The following is a 23,041-nucleotide window of genomic DNA, read 5'->3' as shown; positions in this document are numbered from 1 at the left end:
CTGCTGACTGCAATGATAGAGCTTGGAATAGCCAGGACAATTTTTAATATAATTCCGGCTGGATTCGTCTGAAAGAAGAAAGTCATACACCTAGGATGCTTCCAGGGCGAGTAAAACACAAGCTCATTTTCATTTTTGGGTGAACTAACCCTTTAAATTACCTTCAAGATGTGTCTGGAAAATCATGTGTTGAACCTTCATTTACCTCATAAATAAAATTTTACTTGGTGAAAATCACCCATAATGCACCATTCACAAGAATTTTGGAAAGATGTGACAAGAAATAGTTACACTTTATTTCGATAGTCCACTTTAGACATTCTACTAACTATAAGTAACTTTGTAACTAAATGTTAACTACATGTCAACTAATTCTCATTAATTTGCAACTACATGTCTACTAACTCTCAGAGTAGACTGTTAGGGTAGGTTTAGGGTTAGTAGAATAAGTTGACAAAGAAAGTGTTAGAAGATATTAAGCAGACAGTCTACTAATACTCTACTAACTGCTAGTTGACATGTAGTTGCAAAATTACTTACTGTTAATAGAATGTCTAAAGTGGACTATCGAAATAAAGTGTTACCCAAGAAATCACTCTTGAAAACCTATTGTTTTTTGAAAACCTCTCTGGACTTAAATTACCCATAATGCATCATTCACAAGGGATTTGCAGAGATGTGGGCTGAAAACTCTTCTTAAGAGAACCTTCACTTACTTTATATTTTTGTATTTACTAGGTTGAAATCCCCCATTAATGCTCCATCCAAATGTGACAAACATTTTGAAGAATCTCACTGGGTGGAAATTACCCACAATGCATCATTCACAAGAATTTCATAAGGACGTGATAGGAAAACCTTCTGAAGAACTTTTGTTTAGCTTGTGTTCTCAGTCTCTCTGGGCTTAAATGGCCCATAATGGGTCATAAGGGGTTTGTAAAGATGTTACTGGTTAATCGTCATTCATTTACCACGTTTCACTTACGTCTTGCTCTGGGTCTCTGTTGTAAACAAGGTTCTCTAACCCCTTCAGTTGTTGCTGTCATTGCTCTGGCTGTCCCATGACTTAAAGACACATGACCAGCACACTCGCCCATACAACAGCACTCTGTGTCCCTGGGATGCAGAGAGTGTGTGTGTGTGCTGGGTGGCCAAGGTTTTTTTTTTTTTTTTTTTTTTTTTTTTTTTTATAATCATTTAACAATGTAATGCCACTGGCCTTGAGATATTGTGTTTTATCAGCACTTTTAGTCATTCATTCCACACACGCTGACCTAGTTTTGAGCATATTTTTTTTTACATATTTTTATTTTTAGATTTTGGATTTGCTTATGTGAGAACATGTCTGAAAAATCATGTAGCATTCAGACTGGATTTCCTTTGCTCCTAATCTAGGCATGTGCTACAAACATTATTATTTTGTTAATTCTATAATTAACACATAATAACCCCCAACTGCTCCCCAGGTGCCGCAGCATAAATGGCTGCCCACTGCTCCGGGTGTGTGTTCACGGTGTGTGTGTGTGTGTGTGTGTTCACTGCTGTGTGTGTGCACTTTGGATGGGATAAATGCAGAGCACTAATTCCAAGTATGGGTCACCATACTTGGCCACATGTCACTTCACTTCACTAATAATATCTTGATGACAAATACTGTGTAATCGCTTGTTTCAAGTGAGATCAGGCATGTAAAAAATGCAAGAAAATTAAAATGGTCGTTTATTAGCCCTTATGTTGCTTCTGAACCCATATTATTTATTTATTTTTCTCGCTGTAAAACACAATAATTATTTGGCAGAATGACCAACCCAGTCTGATTTTGGTATCATTGAGGTACAGTTTTAGTGTTTAATTAGTAGTTTGAATTAATTTTAATATTTTCTGTTTTTATTTTATTTTATTAAAAGTTTTAGTGATTTTGTTTTGAGTGTTTGTTTTAATAAACAAATATGTCTGTATAGTATTTTATTTCAGTTTTAGTTATTTTAGTACCTCAAGTTACACTAAATGAAGATGATCAATTTTGCTTTGGCAACTACAAATAAGTTTTAGTATATTATAATATATAAAATATTTAATTTTATTGTTATTTCAGTCCTTTGTGCTGCTGGTCTCCATTCACTTTAATTATATGGAAAAGAGCAGCTTGGACAATTGTGCTAAATATGTCTCTTTACTTTTAACGAGGAAAAAAACTGGGTTTGTAACACAACGATAACATCATTCAAATGAACTATCATCATCACCTATATATCGTTTTGATAAATGCTTATCTAGATATACTTTCCGTTAGAAATATGGCAAAGCACACTTTGTTAAAGTTTCAGTTTAAGATGTTTATTTCGGTTAAGTTCAGGTAGTGATTTGATAGATGCTGCTGACAACAGGAAGCTAAACGATGCCCCGGGCCGTCATGTTAGAGCAATGTCTTTTTGTATTTTTGTCTCACTCTTTCTAACAATACTTCCTGTTCCTTCTACAGGCCAAATACATCTCGACATGCATCGATGAGATCAAACAAGAACTCAAACAGGACAACATCGCTGTTAAAGCCAATGCAGTCTGCAAGCTCACCTACGTAAGAGCGTCCATCGTTTATATCCTCTCTGATCTGCTTCATAATGCTTTGAACTCAAGCCGTCACTTATTCTTTTGCTTTCTCCTCCTAACAGTTGCAGATGCTTGGCTATGATGTCAGTTGGGCTGCGTTCAACATCGTGGAGGTGATGAGCTCCTCCAAATTCACATACAAGGTGAGAGGTGACGTGGAAAATAATATTAGCGCTCAGTCAGACCAGGTCCAGAGGTTCACAACATCTTTATTATTTATATGCTATTTTAGTATTGTTTAGGACCTTATAGCAGAGTTATGGTTATATTTCATAAGTATTTTTTATTTCCAAATATTTCACTGACTGAAAACAACTTCCAGTAGTTTAATATTTATTTTACTTTTAATTTTAGTTGTACTTATTTGTACTGCACTACTGGTTCACATATGACTCATTGCATTTTAATTTAAGTCATAGTAATTTTGTGCTTTTGTCATTTAAAAAAAAAAATAGTGGGTGTTTACAATGACTATTAGGTAGGGTTGGGCGATGTCTACCAAATTGGCATCGGACGATGCATACTGTGAAATGGGGGGGGGGGGGGGGGGGGGGGTTGAAAGACTTAATACAATAAGTTCCATTTGTTAATATTAATTAACATGAACTAACAAAAAATAATTATCTTAATGTTAATTTCAACATTACTGATACATTATTACTATTAAATGTTATAACTGTTAATATTATTTAAAGACCTGTGCTAACATGAACAATGAACAATATTAGTACAATGAACTAATATTAGCAAAGATTATTAGATGCTGTACCAAATGTTTTGGTCAATGTTATTTATTAACAGAACCATAGTAAAGTGTTACTGTTTTTTTTTTTTATATATATATATATACCGTATTGACCCGAATATAAGACAATGTTTTTTTTCTTGGAAATTCATCTGAAAAAACGCAGTCGTCTTATATTCAGGGTCTAGACTTTGACATGTCAATAATACACCCACAACAATAGGTGGCACCCAATACGCATTAAACGAGTGTGCCATGAAATACGTAATGTAATGCGTGTTGTAAAGATCGCGAGTAAAAACAAAAGAATAAAAAACCTTACAGCTGCATGAGTCGTGACTGTCACGTTAGCCTGATGGGACCAAACTCCCTTTGTGATTTTAAAACGTAAGACAGTACCTAGATTTAAGACTACAGTAAGATTTAACTTCTACTGTTAATAAGATTTTGGTTGGCTACTATTAGATGGATAGCCTAAATGTCCTAATTCAGATGGGCTACCTGTTTTTTTGTTTTTGTTTTTAAGGTGTATATATTTTAAATGTGATTGTTGGTACATTTTACCAGTTTTTACCATACTTTCAAAACAAAAATTAAAATGGGAAAAATATGCAATATGAAAATAATTGAACACAAAATGTGTTTTACTGAGAAAAAACAAGATTTGGTTTTTAAAAAGCTTTTTTCCAAAAGGTACATCTGGAAAAAGGGGGGTCGTCTTATAATCAGGGTCGTCTTATATTCGGGCCAATACGGTATATATATATATTTTTATATTTAGTTTTTTTCAGTTTTAGTAATTGTAGTATTTAACTTGAGGACGCTTCTAAAATATATTTAAATTTTTTTTAATCTAATCTTTATATTTTGTTTTTTCAACTTTATTTCAGTTAAACAATTAAAAAAAATTTTTTTTAGCAACCCTGGTTCATAAATGTCTCTTGTTTTCAGCGAATTGGCTACCTTGCAGCATCGCAATGCTTTCACGAGGGCACTGATGTCATCATGCTGACGACAAATCAGATCCGCAAGGTGCGTTTTGATCTTCCCCTTCACCTCTTTTTGTTTTGATTACGCTGGTTTCCAGTTATTTCAGTATCACTGAGATACTATTATTGTTTTTAGTTAATTTAATACATCAGTTTAAACTAAATTAAGATGAGAAACAGTGCCTTGGCAACTAGCTGAAATAGTGTTTTAATTTTATTTAAATTAAAAAAAAATATATATATATATATATAACTAAAAATAAAAACATTAAAAACTTTTTTTTTACTAGAAATTTTTTTCAAATTAATAAAAAATGTTTTTAATGGTTTTATTTTTAGTTTCAGTTTTAGTTGTAGTTAACTATAAAAATCATCTATCATCTTATCATCTCTCCGCAGGATCTCAGTAGTCCCAACCAGTATGACACCGGCGTGGCTCTGACTGGCCTTTCCTGCTTCGTGACCCCTGACCTTGCGCGTGACCTGGCCAATGACATCATGACTTTGGTAAATCCAACCACAGTGTTTACTTCAGGCAAATAATGACGCTGAGCACACATTCATTCAGTCTCACCCTTCATCCATCTCAGATGTCCCACACTAAGCCGTACATTCGCAAGAAGGCAGTGCTGATCATGTACAAAGTGTTCCTGAAGTACCCCGAGTCCCTTCGTCCTGCCTTCCCACGCCTCAAAGAGAAGCTGGAGGACCCAGATCCAGGTACGGATGCTGAATCACATCTCACTGAACGCTAGGGCTGGGTATCGATTCAGATGTTCCGATTCGCAAGCTCTCAATTCGATTTGATTCAATTCTTGATTCGATTCTCGATTTTTTTAAAATATATTTTTTATTGCATTCAGTGAATATAGTTTTAATACAAATGTTATTGATATTTCTAAAAAAAAAATACAGTAACAGTAAGCATCAGTTTACAAATGGTGAATTAATAAAAAGAAATTAAGAGCCACAGGCCTGTAATTTAAACCTATTCTTTTTTTTTTTGTGTAGGGTGTTTTTTTTCCTGATAATTAGATGAAGGCATAAAACATTAATTTAATTGATTTTAAACAAATGAAAATTAAACCCTTTTATTTTTTGGCAAACAAAGTTCAGCACAACAGAGGTTTACTGTGACGGGTTGCCGTGAATAACTTGCAGCTGCTGTGTATGTGATATGACGGTAGTTTTCACAGATGAAATGGTAAAATGCTAATTAAGTGATTTTCAGAGCAGCTGGAGATGATATTCGTGTTCATATTATCATATAGTGAGACGACAGAGGCTGAAAACACGTCCGCGCTTTAGTATGTGTAGTAAACAAAACAGTGCGTCTGCGCCATCTGCCATTCATTCATTACGGAAATCATGGCGGCTTATGGGTGATGTCAAATGATTCCGCAGACTTGTAGTATTACTATAGAATTTCACCTGAGCATTGCATATCAAGCATATTTGTTCTTGGTTCTTGTCAACAGTATCTCCGCCATAAGCACTGAATGAATGGCAGGCTTTCAGAGGGTTACATCTAGTGGAGAAGACTAATGATAAGATTCACATCAATCAGATTTTGTATTGAATGTTTGCTGAAATAAATGCTTTTGAGAATCAATATCGAATTCGACGTCTTTTTAAAAAAACGATTAATCGAAAAACTTTTTTTTTTTTTTTTGCCCAGCCCTACTAAACGCTAATATTTCAGGCTTCCACTTGAACTCTGTGTTTAACTTGTGTATTTCCCAGGTGTCCAGTCAGCAGCTGTGAACGTCATCTGTGAACTGGCCAGAAGAAATCCCAAGAACTATCTTTCCTTGGCACCCCTGTTCTTCAAACTCATGACCTCCTCCACCAACAACTGGGTTCTCATCAAGATCATTAAGCTGGTGAGTTGTGTTGGGTTGGAAAAGGAAGTGATTCTCCGCTTTTGTCTGTTTCTTTAATGAGATTTCCATGTTTTAGTTTGGTGCTCTCACTCCTTTGGAGCCTCGTTTGGGAAAGAAGCTGATTGAGCCCCTAACAAACCTCATCCACAGGTAGCAGTGATACTAAAACACTCCAAAGCACTCAAGCTGGCCAAAAACATTAGGGTTAAATATAATATTTATTTTTGTTCTTGTCCTTCCTCTTATTTGCTCCCCCAGTACCTCGGCCATGTCGCTTCTCTATGAGTGTGTCAACACGGTCATAGCAGGTCAGTATTATTTGGTGTCGTGACCCATTGTTGTACTAGAGCACACATTTCTTAAAATAGTTATTGATGTCTGTTCTCTATCCTGTTTCATCTCAGTGTTGATCTCGCTGTCCTCTGGGATGCCCAATCACAGTGCTAGCATACAGGTGGGCCATTGTCGCATCAGTCACTGATTTATATTCACTATTAATGTGGACCCTTTACACATTTTACACTTTATATTTGCATTTATAGTCTGTTAATTCATAATGTTCAATGTGGAGAGCTTTGTTGATAAATTCCTATAGTGATACACCACATTTCTTTCTCTTAAGCTGTTACATTGATACTTCAGGTCCTTGGATGAATATAGTTTTGTTTTATTTATGTATCCATTCATATAATTTCCTAAAGTTCAATTAATAAAGAAATAAAGAAGCAGGTCATCTAAAGCACAAACATATTAAATATTTAAATTGTAATTATGTGAACTTGGTAAATATTAGATTTGTTGGGCCAATGCCTGAAGTTTTAATATAGTTTATAAAATACCTAAAAGAATACATACAAATTTATACAATTTAATACATTATTAATGTAAGTTATTTAATGTCGGTTATAATATGTAGTATTATGTGTCTTTTCCTATTTTTTTCCTACAGTTCTGTGAAGAAGCAGATCTTCTAACACAGAAATATAATAATAATTATTTTAATTAGTAAATATTGGACATGTTGAGCCAATGCCTCATTTTATTACATTTATTAAATATAATATATATATATTTTTTATTAAATGTAATAAATGTTCCTTTTAACATGTTATATATTTAACTTTTATTTTTTACAAGGTAAATTCTAATACATAATTTTAGCAATTATTATAATTAAAAGTCACTTACGATAAAACCAGCTGCTAAATTAAGGAATTAGTGAATAGATGTAAATAATATTATATAAAGACTCTAGAGATCAGCATTTAGCCATCAGTCAACCACTGTTTGTCTCTTACCTAGTCTCTTACCAAAGTGTAATTTGCTAAACTGAATCCTTGGCTCTCAAACAAGCACTTGACCCGTCTTAAGTTGGCTTCCTCTTTGACTATTGATGTAAGATGGTGTGGAAAGGTTTTAAACATTGTAATAATGCCTTTTGTCTCTTCTTCTGTTCTCCATTTCTCTCTCCCGTCCACAGCTTTGTGTGCAGAAACTGCGAATCCTGATTGAAGACTCGGACCAGAACTGTGAGCCTTCTGTCAATGCCTGCAGTGTGTCATTCTCTCATTGTCTGCGTGTTTCTGAGTCCCCCTTCTGGCCCTGTAGATGAAGTATAGATCTCCATCCTGGATAACTCGAAGACACCTCAGTACTACAATAGGGAGTTGGCAAGAGTCAATCCTATCTTTATAGCTTGAGGAACTGGAAAAGGTTCCTCCAAAAAACAATAGCATTTCAAGACATATGCATCAAGTAATCTGAATTATTTTGCAGGAGTTCGAGTTATCAGTGTCCCAGTCAAGCGGGTTGTAGACTAGCTCTGTGAATCTTGGACTGCCATGTTTTGTTTCTCAAAGTTCCCTCACAGGGCCGTTTGATATTTACTTCCAGCTGAATGTTTTGGCATTCTGTCAATCCTGAAGCCCAATGTGTTCTTTAAATAGATCAGTGTATTTGTGCGTTTTGTTTTTGCATCAACAAAGCTAGACCGTGCCCAAGACCACAGAAATGTGGCTCCAGTTGTCATGCATCTATATTTAGTCTATTACATTTTGTGGGCATTTAAACCATCAGTTGTCTTAAATCAAATATACGTTTAATTTTTAAAATCGGGCAGAGTAAAACAAAACTGAAGTCCATTTGTGTTCATGTGGGGGTGTGTGTTTTTGTGTGTGTGTTTGTTGTCTTTGTGATTTTCCCATTGTCTTTGTGTGTTTCCCATTGTCGTTGTGCAGATTTTTCAGTAATAAGAAACTAGTAATTTAGATTTGTTAGTTTTAAAGTGGTTTCATTTCATTTCTAAAATACTGTACATTTAGTACTAGGTTTTAAATTCAGCAGATTTTAAAGTCGGCACGAAATGGAAGTTCACATATTATGGATGCATATACACGCATACATCACGTGATCACATAATCCTGAGGCCGAAACTAGTGATGACCACTTTCGAAACACCATTTGAACCATTTACTAATCTTTTGTTTGATTAGCAGCTCTAAACTTGTATCATACGTTATCCAATTCAGCAGTTGAGTCTTTGTTGCATCATACTGTTTCAAACCTTGGTTTTTATTTAAGAAATTGGCAACAATTTATAGAAATGAATGAACATAAATCTACATAAACATAACTTGTGGTGTACCGTAGGGATCGGTCATAGGTCCCAAACCATTTATAATCTATATCGATGGCATGTGCAGTGTATCAGATATACTAACATTTATTTTATTTGCTGATAATCCTTATTTTCATTTGTAAAATACTGTACATTTAGTACTAGGCTTTAAATTAAGCAGATTTTAAAGTCAGCACAAAAGGGAAGTTCACATTGGTTATACAGTATATAATTTGTTTTAACCTTATTTTAAAACAAAATGTCTCATTTTTTCTGGTAAAATGCTAGGCGTCTCTCGGGTGATGTATGCATGATTTCTCCAATCATTTTGTCCATTCAGACTCCGCCTCTTTCTTACAATTGCCTGCAAGCTCGTGTCCAGATTTGCCTCCATCCAATCAACTATCAATGGATTGAACCAAGTCCCAATTTTTTGGGGGAAAACCAGTATTTCTTTTCTTTTTCATTCAGATGTACTTCACAATATGGACAGAAATATCTGTTGCTACTTCCGTTGCATGCCGACTTGTCTAAATAGAAGAACTGAGACAAAACGTCAATTAGCATAAATGCAATATAGCTAAAGTTAGCAAACAGAGAGACTACGCTTCAATGCAAGAGTCACTTAGACGCTGTGATTTTTTTGCAGTGAAGTACTTGGGTCTTCTGGCCATGTCCAAGATCTTAAAGACTCACCCCAAGTCTGTGCAGTCGCACAAGGACCTGATCCTGCAGTGTTTAGATGACAAAGATGAGTCCATTCGACTGAGAGCCCTTGATCTGCTCTACGGCATGGTGTGTACAACATTTAAACATTCCTCTGAAGTCTTGAAGTTGTGAGGAGCTCAAATATATGAGGTTACTAAAATGTGGTGGAAAATGGGTTAACTAGGTTTCGAAGAAGAACCTGATGGAGATTGTGAAGAAGCTCATGCTGCATGTGGACAAAGCAGAAGGCACCACTTACCGAGATGAGCTGCTCACCAAGATCATCGACATCTGCAGCCAGAGCAACTTCCAGTATATCACCAACTTTGAGTGGTAAGACTAAACAACAGCCAAGTACACACTAAGGGGCTGTTCACATAGAATTTCTGTTGATTTTCTATGTAAACATGCGAGTGCAACGGTCAAAGCCTTGTCATGCATGACACAGCTCAAGTTTAAATAAGCTCAGCTTAAAAAGAAAAAAACGTAGTCTTAAGACCTTTAGTTTTTTCCCCCATTGCACCGTCTCGCGTTTTTAAATGCAAAAACAAACGTTTTGTGTGAACCTCCCCTTAAACGTAGTTTCACAAACCTTTTTTCCCATTCTACTGTTCTCCCTTTTTAATGCAAAAGCACATACTGTGTGCCTTAAACATAGTTCCAAGAACTTCCATAGTTTCCGAGTTTTTTCCTGTTTCAGTGCCATGTGTCTTCTGTTTTTAAATGCTAAAACGTGTTGTGTGAACCACCCCTTAAATATAGTCCCAAGACTTGCATTTTTTTCTCATTCCGCTCTCCTGCATCTCACGTTTTTAAATGAAAAAATGCATTCTGTGTGAATCAGCTCTTATACGTACGTAGTTGCAAGACCTTTTGTGTTTTTCCCATTCCACTGTCCTGCATCTCGCATTTTTAAACACAAAAACACATTCTGTGTGAAAAGCCCTTAGACGTAGTCTAACAAACGTAATGTTTTTCCTTATTAAACGCAAAAATGCACTCTGTGTGAATCGGCCCTAAAATGTAGTTCCAAAAACGTTTAAAAATAGCGTTTTATCTATTTTACTGCCCTGTCTCCAGTTTTTGAATGCAAAAATGTATTGTGTGCAAACCACCCCTTAAACAGAATCCCAAGACTTGAGTTTCTGTTCCAATTCCACTATCCTGCATCTTGCATTTTTAAATGCAACTGTGTGAACCGTCCCTAAAACATAGTTATAGCAGTTACTTTTACATAATCATTATTATTCTAGGTACATCAGTATCCTGGTCGAACTGACTCGTCTGGAGGGCACAAGGCACGGTCACCTAATCGCCTCTCAGATGCTGGACGTCGCCATCCGCGTCAAAGCCATCAGAGGCTTCGCCGTGGCTCAGATGGCCACTCTGCTGGACAACGCACACCTGCTGACCGGCAACACGCAGCGCAACGGGATCTGCGAGGTTCTCTACGCCGCCGCATGGATCTGTGGAGAGTTCTCAGAGTACGTGATGACGATCTGGAAAGGTTCGAGGTTCAACCATATAACAGCATGCTAACAGCCTTTTCCTCACAGGCATCTGGAAGACCCCATGCAGACACTGGAGGCCATGCTGAGACCCAAAGTGGCCACCCTGCCCGGTCACATCCAGGCGGTGTATGTACAAAATGCCGCCAAGCTGTTTGCGACGGTGCTGCGGAAGCATGATGGGGAGACAGAGAGCCAGGCTGCACAGGAGACCAGCCAACTGCTTATAGACAGACTGCCGCTGTTCGTCCAGAGTGCCAACCTGGAAGTGCAGGAGAGGGTGAGGAGCAGCTTTATTCTGACATCTCGTCCCTTACTTAAATTAACCATGGTTTTACTACAAATAAAACTAAAAGAAAAACATGGTTACTGTAGTTAAAACATGGTAACCACAAATTAACCATGGCTACACTAACTATATTTTAACCATGCTATTTGTAGTAAAACTGTGGTTATACAAATGTTAATCAAAATGGCGAAAAAAAGCATAGTTACTACACTTTTACTATAGGGTGGTTACATACATGGTTAATTTTCATAAGGGGTCAGCTGGCAGTGAAGGCTATTCCAGACACTAGGCCACAAAATTATATGATATGAAATCTCAAAATCCTTCACAATATGGAAGAAAAGATCTCCTGATACTTCTGTTTCATTGCGACTTTGAATGTCCCGTTTTGGCCAAATGTAAGATGGCGTCACAAGTATCCTTCTAGTGTGTCGTGACAAACAAAATGGCAATGTGCTAAAGCATGTTAGCATTAATTCAAAACTTGTTAACAACATGTTAAAACATGTTAGCAGTGTGTTAATACATGTAAAAACATGGTAGCAGTGAGATAATTCATGTTAACAGAATGCTAGCAACATGTTAACATGTTAAAAACGTGCTGGAAATGTTAGAAATATGCAAGCAGCATGCTTGGTCATGTTAGCAGTGTGTTAAAACATGGCAACAACATAGCAGAAGCATGTCAGCAACATGTTAAATCATGTTAGCTGCAAGCTAGCGATGTTCTAAAATACTAGTTGGCTGGTTTTAGCTGGTTGTCCAGCCTGGTCATAGTTGGTCAGGCTTGGAGACCAGCTGACTGACCAGCTTGGCCAGGCTGGGAGACCAGCTAAAACCAGCTAATTCCAGCTTAAACCCACTAAGACCAGCAAACCATACAGTGGGGTCTGATATGGTCTGTTGAGTCTTTGAGACCAGCTAAAGAAGTGGTCCAAAGCCCTCTAAAACCAGCCTGTTGACCAGCTATGACCAGGCTGGAAAACCAGCTAAAACCAGCCAACTCTGTCTGACTTCATTAGCTTAGCAATACGGTAACATCAATCTTTTCATCAGTTGCGATTTCTAATAATATGGTTTATTAGGCTTTGAAACAGACACTCACACAGTGTTAACCATGATGTTCCCCCGCAGGCGTCCTGCATCCTCCAGCTGGTGAAGTACATCCAGAAGCTACAGCAGAAGAACGTGGAGGTGGCCGAGGAAGTGACGGCTCTCTTCGCCGGAGAACTCAATCCTGTGGCCCCCAAGGCCCAGAAGAAAGTGCCTATACCAGAAGGGTGAGTCATTTATTGACTATCTCAAGGGTATCAATAGAAATAGATGTATAAGCTGTTATTTTCCCCCTCTAGTCTGGATCTCGACGCCTGGATCAATGAGCCTCCATCAGGGAGCGAGTCTGAGGACGAGAAGCCCAAAGCAGTGTTCGCTAAAGAAGAACCCAAGCATTCCAGATCAAGACACACCGAGGTTGATGAGAAAGAGTTGGCCAGGGTAAGTCCATGCTGTCCTTCAGACCTTCAGAAAATGTGTAAATACAGTCATCTTAATAATACACTTGTCCGATTTTACACAGAGGAGGGAAGTCAGAAAGCAGGAACAGGCCAGCAACCCGTTCTACATCAAGGCCTCACCATCATCTCAGAAGGTACACAGTCAAATGATTTCTGTGATCACATAATCCTCAGGCCGAAACTAGTGATGACCACTTTCGAAACACCATATGAACCATTTATTAAACTTTTGTTTGATTAGCAGCTCTAAACTTGTATCATACGTTATCCAATTCAGCAGTTGAGTCCTTGTTGCATCATACCGTTTCAAACCTTTTTTTTTTTTTTAAGAAATTGACAACAATTTATAGAAATTGATGAACATGAATCTACATAAACATAAATTGTGGTGTACCACAGGGATCGGTCTTAGATCCCAAACAGTTTATAATCTATATCAATGGCATGTGCAGAGTATCAGATATACTAAAATTTATTTTATTTGCTGATGACACAAATATTTTCTGTTCCAGGGACAATTTACATCAGCTTTTGGACGTGATAACCACAGAAATTAATAAATTAAAACAGTGGTTTGATGTAAACAAATTGTCATTTAAATAGAAGCAAAACAAATATTGTTATTTGGAAAATTAATTTTTTTTCGTTAGAAGGAATAGTTCACATTAAATTTACTCGCCCTCTGGCCATCCAAGATGTAGAGGAGTTTGTTTCTTCATCAGAACAGGTTTTGAGAAATTTAGCATTATATCACTTGCTCACCAGTGGATCCTCTGCAGTGAATGGGTGCCATCAGAATGAGAGTCCAAACAGCTGATAAAACATCACAATAATCCACACGACTCCAGTCCATCAGTTAATGTATTTTGAATTGAAAAGCTGCATGTTTGTAAGAAACAAATCCATCATTAAGATGTCGTTTCTGGCCAAGATACGAGTCCGTAATCCATAACCCTTCCTCTAGTGAAAAATTCCATCCCCTGTTGTCCTCTCACATCAAAATCCATCTAACTGTTTTGGCCTGTTATCACTTGTAAACAGTGCTTAATCTGTTCCTATTTCATATTTCTTTGGAACGGTTGTTTATTATATATATATTTTTTGCAATTACCATTTTTACCTGAAGCTGCCGTCAGCCTGTGGTGTTTCAAATGCTTCAAAACAGTGAATCATTTTACAAAACAATTGTTTCAAATGATTCAGAGCTATGAAAAACTAAGTTTCTCCCATAACTACTTCTCGAACGTGTCTGCTATTGCAGGTGTACGACGCGCCAGGTGTAGAACACATTCCGGTGGTGCAGATCGACCTTAGTGTGCCTCTCAAAGTCCCAGGTGAGCAAATCTACAATCCCTAAAATGTAATCCACTTTGAATACAAACTGCTTCATCTTCATATAGAATTTTAAAAAACGTATTCATCTTAGAATTTACGGTCTTTTTTTTTGGTCCAGGGATGCCCATGTCCGACCAATACCTGAAGCTGGAGGAGGAGCGCCGGCAGAAGGAGAAGGCGGAGAGGAAGAAGAAGGAGAAGAAGAAAAAGCGGGAGAAGAGAGGGAAAGAGAGGAAGGCGGATTCGGGTCCCGAGAGTGAGGAAGATATAACGCCCGCTCACCAGGTGGACATAGTCACAGAGGAAATGCCAGAGGTGGGCAGCTGTTATTTCGGAAGTGCTTAAAACTGTTGTCCACAAAACTATACACAATAATGTTGGTATGTCTTGGTTCCCAGAATGCCTTACCAAGTGACGATGACGATAAGGATCCCAATGACCCTCATAAAGCTCTAGACATCGATCTGGACAAGTATGTACCACATTGTCGCCACCTACAGTTCATACATGTGCTACATATAGTGATGTGCAGAAATGAATTTTTTAGCAAAACTGAAATTTATGATTTGTTCTCTTTATTCTAATAAGTTTAAACCAGTTGTAGTAAAGTTCTGCAGCAATAATCCACAATGTTTTTCCAATTAGCCAATTACTGAATCTGGTATTTAGTTTCGGTATTTAAATATTTGGAAATGTAACTCTTTATGCTGATAAATTAAATCGCAGCAATAAAGTCGTCTCTTGATATTTCAGCTGAACCATTTTTATGTATTGTCTTGTGTGCTTGAAAGTGACGTTGATACGGTCAAATCAGAGAAGCGAAAATAAAACGGCACCGTTTCGATTAACGATTTTTTGAACTTGCTTTTTTTTCCCCTCAATTTTTGAAATTTCAGTGCATCACTAGCTATGCGTGTTAAACTCTCATTCCTTGATATCCAATTCAGGAAATTCTCCACTTTCTTGTTGTTTTGTGTCTGATGTTTGGTCTGAGACTCTCTCTGTTGATCTGAGGACATCAATTTCATGCTTCTTGCCACTGTCATTCGTTAAACCACCTTTAGTAGGTTTATGAGTCTAGAATTTCTGTTCATACAGATGCAAAATAAATCTAGTTGTCTTTTGCATCTGTTGGGTTTTCCATGTTCTGTTATCGAGGAGCTTTCTCCAGTTCTCCTGTATCTTCTTCACTCTCTCTCACACACACACACTGCTTTCTGCTTCTGTCTCTCTCCATCTCTCTCTCTCTCCCTCACGCACGCACGCATCTGCCCTCCTGACAGTCTGCTATCTGGTTTTAGCTCAAGGTAAGCACTTCCTGCGGTCACATGACCCAGTGGAATCAACTGCCCAATTACCACGCCTGTTTTTGTCACTGTTGGACCGAATAATATTTGTCAAGAACACATTGTGCATGACTGATCAGCTCACCTGCTAGTTGGGTTTTGGCTGTGGTCATATTGCTACAACTTGAACACTTTGGTTATAAAGTTTGGGGTTGGTAAGACTGCATTCACTTTATTTTCCGAGACTGCATTTATTTGATTAAAAATACAGTAAAAACTGAAATATTATTACAATTCAAAATGGCAGCTGAATTTTCAGCATCATTACTCCAGTCTTCAGTGTCACATGACCCTTCAGAAATGCTGATTTGCTGCTCAAGAAACATTTCTGATTATTAACAATGTTGAAAACTGTTGTACGACTTAATATTTTTATCATGTTTTTACCCCCAAAAGAACAGCATTCGTTTGAAATCAAATTCTTTTGTAACATTAAATGTCTTTACTGGCAGTTTTAATCAATTTAATGCATCCTCGCTAAATAAAAGGGTTAATCTTTAACCAATAAAAATAAAAATCTTACTGACCCCAATCTTTTTAATGTTAGTGTATATACATCAGCATTGACAGCCTTGCCTGGCTTTGACTTTTCCCTTGATACTCGTGAGCACAGATTTTAAACCCCTCAGCTTTTTTTTCAGCTTGTTGTTGGACAGGAATATTGTACTGCTTTGAAGGCCTCTTCACACCAAATCTCAATTTCTTACACAAAACAAATGCACCACAACATTTCAAGTAAAGCAAAGCAAACTCCTTCCCGCCTAGTTAAGAGGGTTATACTTCAGTTATTTGTTTTTTGTTTTGTTTGAATGCTAGAGATCAGTTTTGTCTTCGTTTTGTTTTTGTGTTTTGTTTTGCTTTGCCTTTTGCTTTGTTTTCGGTTTTGTTTGGTTTGGATTTTATACTTTTGTTTGTGTTTATATTTTCATTTGTTAGAACAGTTCAGATTAGTAACACAAGTTTGAGATGAATTGAGTGCTTTGAGTGATTAGAAATAACAATTTCCTTTGTTTGTAAAATAAACTACACTGGTTGCACTTAATGAATGTTGTTGTTGTTGTATACAACCACAGAGTGCAAAGCATTATAAAGACATCATGTTCATTTATTAAATTATTACTTTTTTATGCCGCATTCAATTCAAACTACAAATTCACACTCTAGAAACCATGTTTAGCCTCATATCTGTGGAGAAATGTAGATGTTCAACGAATTAAAATCATTCTGATTCTGTAGTTGTTTTTTGTTTTTTAATTCAATCAATTCTCATCATTGGTCGGTAGTTGTAAGACCATATAGTAAGACCAATAGTTTTGGTGCAGCTAAATATATTTGTTGATGAAATGTTGCTTGTTGCGAACAGGCCTTTAGACTTTTGACCCATATATATTGAATAAGCTGAAGCCTTTCCTAGCATCCATGTGACTGGTTCTCTCTCCTATTCACTATCTCCTCCTCTTTCTGTCCATCTAATCTCTGTTTCTCTTATTCTTTCCAGGCCGCTTGCAGACAGCGACAAGCTTCCGGTGAGGACCCACCGTCCAGAGGTGCTGAAGAGCCCTGCCGAGGACAGAGATGGCGAGAGCGTCCCGCAGGAGACCAAGAAGAAGAGCGGTAAAGAGAAGAAGAAAGACAAGGAGAAGGACAGGAAGGTGAGATGGCAGTTATCTGCAGTTAAGAGCGAATATTGTTGTTTAATGTAATTCTACTTCATTAATATTCAAATGGTGGTTTGGGTGTTTTGCAGAGGAGCAAAGAGGAAAAGAAGAAAAAGAAGAAACCCAAAGAAGTGGAGGAGGAGCTTCTGGAATCCCAGCCAGAAGAGGCCGTCCAATCAGAGGAGACCAAAGAGGCGGCAGCCCCGCCCACATCCACATCTGCTGAGGTCAGATTGGTTTTGGACTGATGTTAAAGTATTCTCTTTAAAAAGCTTGTCTTATAGCCTCTCCATCACTAACACTTGCTGTTTGCTTTGTTTATACTTTGAATATTTCATTACTTTGTTGAAACAGATTGTCATTTGTGGCAGCCCAAATTTGATCATTGTATTCAAAGTTGAAATCAACCGGTAAACAGAGAAAGAGCATGAAAAGATCTGTTTTATGGCCAAATGCCGGCAGGCTATACTGCCTAATTTAGAGGTGTTAATGATTAATGGATTATTAATTGTTGTTTATTTAATCCATTAAATCTTAAACAGAATTATTATTAGGTTTTGCTCTGTACTAATGCGTGCTATTATTTGACAGTAGTCCAAAGTTGGAAATATTGAAAAATTTTACAAATATTTATTTTTTTCATTTTAGAGTTTTTGTTTTGGTAGAAAGTCGTTTTCTACGGCTTTCGTTTTCTTGTCGTTTTCTTTGGTAGAAAGTCGTTTTCTACCTAAATTTATATGGTACTTGTTCTGTATATTTGTATATATTCAAAAATTTAAATCTCAGAATTATGGTCAGGAATCTTGAAGTGGTATGGGGACTTTTACTGTGACACTGCATTCAATAGGCTACTGTTATTTTGCTGTGTAACATGAGTACAATGAAATTAGACTTTGAGGGACTCGTATGCCACATATATATAAATAATTATTAGGGTTTTGCGCACTTATTTAAATTGTTGTATGAAAAAAATAATATTAATAGCTTTCTTCCATGTACGTCTTGCGATTTTGAACCTTAACGATGAAGTGATTAATTTTAATGATATTCAACTATGAAAATTCCTGCGTTCTTAAAATCTATAAAAGCGCAGGTTTAACCTAAAAATTTGTTTTCATTTAAGCAAATAGAAATAATGTCCACATTTAATAATGTGCATAAATTAATTTAACTGAAATGTACCATAAAAATAATACGTTATGTTGAATGATCAGCTTTTTTGACATATTGATGGAATATGTGCTCGTTTTGTTTTTCTGAGGTTGTCCGAGCGTTTGTTTGGGGTTCTGTTCGAGTCAAACAGGACTGGACTCACTTTCCCCACCCTGCCTTTTCTCTTCTAGGCCTCGGATCTGGATTTCTGGCTCTCTAGTGCTCCTGTTCCCCCCGCCGCCCAGGTCCGGTCCCTCATGCTCTCTCCCTCTCCTCCCCCTCTGGTCTGTGCTGTTGTTAATGAGCGTTTGTTTCGTGTTTTCCCTCCTCCGAACTCTCGCTGTTCTTGACGTGCCAATCTCTTTGTCTCACCCGTCTTATTTTTGCTGTTTTTCACAGGTCTGGCACATTTGTGTGTGTGTTAGCATTTGCTTGATTTAGTTCCGGATGCATGTGTGCACGTGCAGAGGTGTAAATGTGTCTTACTCACTGATGTGGGACGCTTCTCTTGTATGATCGTTGTTGTTGTTTTTTTATCATCATAAACAGCCAGGACTCTTGACAGTTCTTGCGGTTCCAGTCAAACAGCTCAGTATTTGCCTCATGAACCGAATGTAGGTCACCTGAGACCGAAAGGACTTGATGTACTTTTTTTTTTTTTTTTATCTGCCCAAATATCATAGTTCAGTTCCTCTTAATGCGAACAACAGACTTCAAAAGCCAAAATATCACTTTGTCACTGCAGGTTCAGCACTTCTTCACCATTTTCTCCCAATGTAACAATTCAACAACATCAAATCAGCTTTTCTTCTTCTTGATCATGATATTGTTCAATTCTGCATGCTTCATAGTGTAGCTGATTATTCTTCGGTCTCTGGACGGTTTTGAAAGCAGCAGGAAGTGTGTGTTTTAATGTGTGTTTGTTTGCAGGAGGTGACGGCGCCCTCGTCGTCTGCTGCTGCTGTGGACACCAGCTCTGCGGCCGCCCCAGAATCTGAACCTGATGAGCCTAAAGACACAGAGCCAGAGGACACGGTGGGGCTTCCACAACTGCTGCTTTGGTTTTGTTTTGTTTTTGTTTGTTTTTAAAACTGGTTTTCTGTTTGTTCCACTGGCAGTGCTGTGTTCATCTTTAGACATTTTTCAAATAAACACACAATGATCATTAAATAACAATATTTTTATTAAAAAACAGTGCTTTTAAAATAAACATAAAAACGGATTTAAATTAAACATTAAATAAGTGAAGATTAAAATGAACATGTTTGTAACGATGTGTAATAAAACTGTGTGTGTATAAACATTACATACATTTAAATGAAACTTTAATCAACAATAAATATTTGCATTTTAAGGAAACATAAATGACACTATTTTAATTAAACATTAAACAATTATACTGTTTAATCACATTAAACATTGAATCTTTATACAAAAAAAAGTATTATTTGCATTAAATAATTATAATAGGCATACTTTTGAATTAAACATTACGTATATGCCTTTTAAAAACATTTTAATAAAAAATTTAACAATTAAAATGTTTACACTTTTAAACGTATAAATAACAAATTATACATCTTAAAAAAAAAGAAGAAATTATTTACATTAAATAAATAACAAACATTATAATTAAAAAAATTCTGTGTATATATATTTATAAACATTATATACATTTAAATTAAACATTAATTAACAATAAATATGTGCATTTTAAACATTAAAATGTGTTTTCAATATACATTAAAAATACAGTTTAATTACATTAAACATTATATAAATAAATTATACATTTTTAAACAAAACTGTAAAATTATTTATATTTACCTAAATAAATAAAAAATATTAACATTTTTAAAAACTGAATATGTGTGTATGCACATTAGAAATGAAGTACATAAAATACCTTTATTCTTAATTTAACATAAAAATAACAAAATATATTGCAATAAACTTATTGTCAGTGAGTTCTATATTGTACTGGTATTGCTGATACAATTTAGTAATTTGCAGTGCTTTATGGGATGAGCAGGTCACATGACCTGTTCCTGATTTTATGTATGTTTAGGCAAGGAATGGTGGTGTTGTGATTCATCTGGGAACTGGTTTTTGCTGAAAAATCAGCAGAAGAATACAAAAAAAAATGTTGTGCTCAATTGAAACCAGATTAAACCAACTGTCTTGGTTTCCTGTTCAGAAATCCTCTAAACACAAGAAGAAAAAGCAGAAGAAAGAAAAGGAGGAGAAGGAGAAGAAAAAGAAGAAGCGACACCACCACCATCATCAGCATCACGGTGACGCCGGAGGGGAGGATTCAGTGCAGAACGGCACCGTGGAGGAAGAGGAGCCTCTGCCGGTCAGCCAATCACACTCGGTGTCACTAAAACGGGAAGTAAAAGCACTTTATCCTGTACTTATCCAGCCTCCATCTCGTTTCAGCCCATGTCCAACTACTCTCTGCTGGCTGAGAACTCCTACATCAAGATGGTGAGTGTGGCGTGACGGGATGTGGTCTGATGTTTGTCCTCTGCACCAGCGTGAAGCTCAGCCTGTAATTGAGATCTCATGATCCTCACACACGGCTGCTGTTTCTGCTGAAGCGACTCATTGCTTTAAGTGATTCTGGTCTGTAGTTTATGAATGATGTATTGTTCATGTGTCTCTGTATGTATGTTTGAAGATGAAAGAAGATGCTGATCAGGTAACCATGAGAACAGAACTACTGTTGTTGCTACTAATCCTCTGTGATTCAGACTTTAGTCACAATAGACACCAAATATGAACAGAAATAAGGTGAAGAGTTCATGTTGCACCGTTGTGTTTATATGCCTTTTTAAATAAGATTGTATTTTACGTTTCTTCTGTTTTGTTGTTTCTAAAATGAATGTTCCTGTGGCTCAGTGGTAGAGCATTGTGTTTGCAGCTTAAAAGGTTGTGGGTTCGATTCCCAGGGAACACACATACTGGTAAAAAATGTATAACCTGAATGCACTGCAAGTCGCTTTGGATAAAGCGTCTGCTAAATGCATTCATAAATTAAATAAAAATGTATTATAAATATATAAATAAAATTTAATAAAAGTATACAATGTATATGTATCTTATAATATATATATAAATTATGTATAATATATAACTAATGTATATGTGTAATAAGTAGACACATAATACATTTATAAAATATATAAATAAATGTATTCTAATGTATTAATTTATTCTAATAAATGTATATACAATTATATATGTGTAATACCAAATATGTGTGTGTGTGTGTGTGTGTGTGTGTGTGTGTAATAAACATCAATATAATTAAAAAATATGCAATTTATAACATTATACATATGAATTTTAATAATGTAGTATGTATCTTTTTTAGGTTGTGGTTTTTGTATATAAATAAAATTGTATTCTAAATATATAAAAAAATTAATACAATTTATAAAAATGCAATATAAATATGCAATAGCTAGTAAATATATAAAACTATATATAAAGAAAAATGTGTAATAATTAATATTACATTTATATATATATATATATATATATATATATATATATATACACTCATACACACACGCGCACACACAATTTATTATATTTAAAGTTTGCTTGAGTAAAAAATAAAAACATGTACATGCACAACTTGTAACACTATATATATATATATATATATATATATACTCATACACACACGCGCACACACAATTTATTATATTTAAAGTTTGCTTGAGTAAAAAATAAAAACATGTACATGCACAACTTGTAACAACATAAACATAAATGCACTAAAGTAAAATTAAATCTGGTGTCTGCTGTGACTAAAGTCTTTTTTGAGTGCTACAAGACTGTCCAATCATCTTCAAGCTCTGACTCTAAACATTAGTTATTAAATACACCTGTTTGGTGTAGTTAAAGGGGTCATCGGATGCAAAATTCACTTTACATGTTGTTTGAACATAACTGTGTGTACACTAGAGGTCTTCACGGGTCTCGGGTAATTTAAAATAAGCATGCTTTTCCCAAATGGACCCGATTAGACCCGAATTCTTTTAAACTATCCCGAATGCGTAGGTTACGTTCACTTTTGTGTTAAGAGAGGAACGCACATAGAAAAGGAGCATACGTTCGTAATCCTCGCACACAGACATCATCTTATAGATATGAGATCCATCAAGAAACTCCACTCGCTTCATTATGCTGCGTGTTCATGCAGGGCTTTTCTTTTTTGTGTGCAGAAGCCTTTCGCCTGAGATCAGGTTGCAGACAACAGCGAATCCATGATTAGGCTATCGATTTATTTTTTATCAAACTATCACGTTTATTTTTCAAATCCACTGGTCACAATTGAAAGCGGAGCTCAGAAATACCTTGTATCCATCAGGCAGGCACTAATATAAAGTAACCTAATAATAAATTGAATAAATGTTAAATAAATCAAAGTAATGGAGAAGTGGCCAAATCAGTCAACAGGACACCGGGATTTTTCCTGACTGGCTGCAGGCTGTACACGCGTCAATGCCGTTTACGTTCGGGTCCAGTCGGGTTCGAAAATAAATGCCGTCGTGTCGAACTCGGGTCTAATTTCATCGTGTCTGTCTCGGGTCGGGTCTTTCTTTTAAAAAAATTAATTTATGCACGTCAGGTTCGGGTAAGAAGTGATTCGGGTCGGGTACAGATTTTAGGACCC

The 23,041-nt window shown here is 36.3% G+C and overlaps 1 protein-coding gene across 7 annotated transcripts in view; it reads left to right on the top strand.

Annotated features, from left to right (window-relative positions):
• LOC107593327 (AP-3 complex subunit delta-1-like) overlaps positions 1-23,041 on the top strand; it is a 56,750-nt gene that overhangs the window by 27,429 nt on the left and 6,280 nt on the right. The window contains exons 2-29 of one of the 7 annotated variants that reach the window (XM_016283004.1): positions 2,483-2,578; positions 2,673-2,753; positions 4,307-4,387; positions 4,744-4,851; positions 4,935-5,064; positions 6,088-6,227; positions 6,304-6,377; positions 6,486-6,535; positions 6,632-6,681; positions 7,708-7,756; positions 9,494-9,639; positions 9,737-9,885; positions 10,806-11,036; positions 11,109-11,340; positions 12,484-12,629; positions 12,702-12,843; positions 12,926-12,997; positions 14,125-14,197; positions 14,317-14,513; positions 14,597-14,670; positions 15,482-15,505; positions 17,043-17,196; positions 17,292-17,429; positions 18,546-18,599; positions 19,285-19,389; positions 20,552-20,710; positions 20,794-20,841; positions 21,035-21,055. In XM_016283004.1, coding sequence (XP_016138490.1) covers positions 2,483-2,578; positions 2,673-2,753; positions 4,307-4,387; positions 4,744-4,851; positions 4,935-5,064; positions 6,088-6,227; positions 6,304-6,377; positions 6,486-6,535; positions 6,632-6,681; positions 7,708-7,756; positions 9,494-9,639; positions 9,737-9,885; positions 10,806-11,036; positions 11,109-11,340; positions 12,484-12,629; positions 12,702-12,843; positions 12,926-12,997; positions 14,125-14,197; positions 14,317-14,513; positions 14,597-14,670; positions 15,482-15,505; positions 17,043-17,196; positions 17,292-17,429; positions 18,546-18,599; positions 19,285-19,389; positions 20,552-20,710; positions 20,794-20,841; positions 21,035-21,055 — 3,024 coding nt within the window. Of the gene's footprint in view, positions 1-2,482; positions 2,579-2,672; positions 2,754-4,306; positions 4,388-4,743; positions 4,852-4,934; positions 5,065-6,087; positions 6,228-6,303; positions 6,378-6,476; positions 6,536-6,631; positions 6,682-7,707; positions 7,757-9,493; positions 9,640-9,736; positions 9,886-10,805; positions 11,037-11,108; positions 11,341-12,483; positions 12,630-12,701; positions 12,844-12,925; positions 12,998-14,124; positions 14,198-14,316; positions 14,514-14,596; positions 14,671-15,481; positions 15,506-17,042; positions 17,197-17,291; positions 17,430-18,545; positions 18,600-19,284; positions 19,390-20,551; positions 20,711-20,793; positions 20,842-21,034; positions 21,056-23,041 lie in introns of all 7 variants that reach the window. The other 6 variants (XM_016283003.1, XM_016283008.1, XM_016283005.1 and 3 more) reach the window with 6 other exon arrangements.

This window comes from Sinocyclocheilus grahami, unplaced genomic scaffold (assembly GCF_001515645.1).
Source record: "Sinocyclocheilus grahami isolate Dianchi unplaced genomic scaffold, SAMN03320097.WGS_v1.1 scaffold169.1, whole genome shotgun sequence".
NCBI classification, from domain to species: Eukaryota; Metazoa; Chordata; class Actinopteri; order Cypriniformes; family Cyprinidae; genus Sinocyclocheilus; species Sinocyclocheilus grahami.
This window is presented reverse-complemented; position numbering and strand designations above follow the sequence as displayed.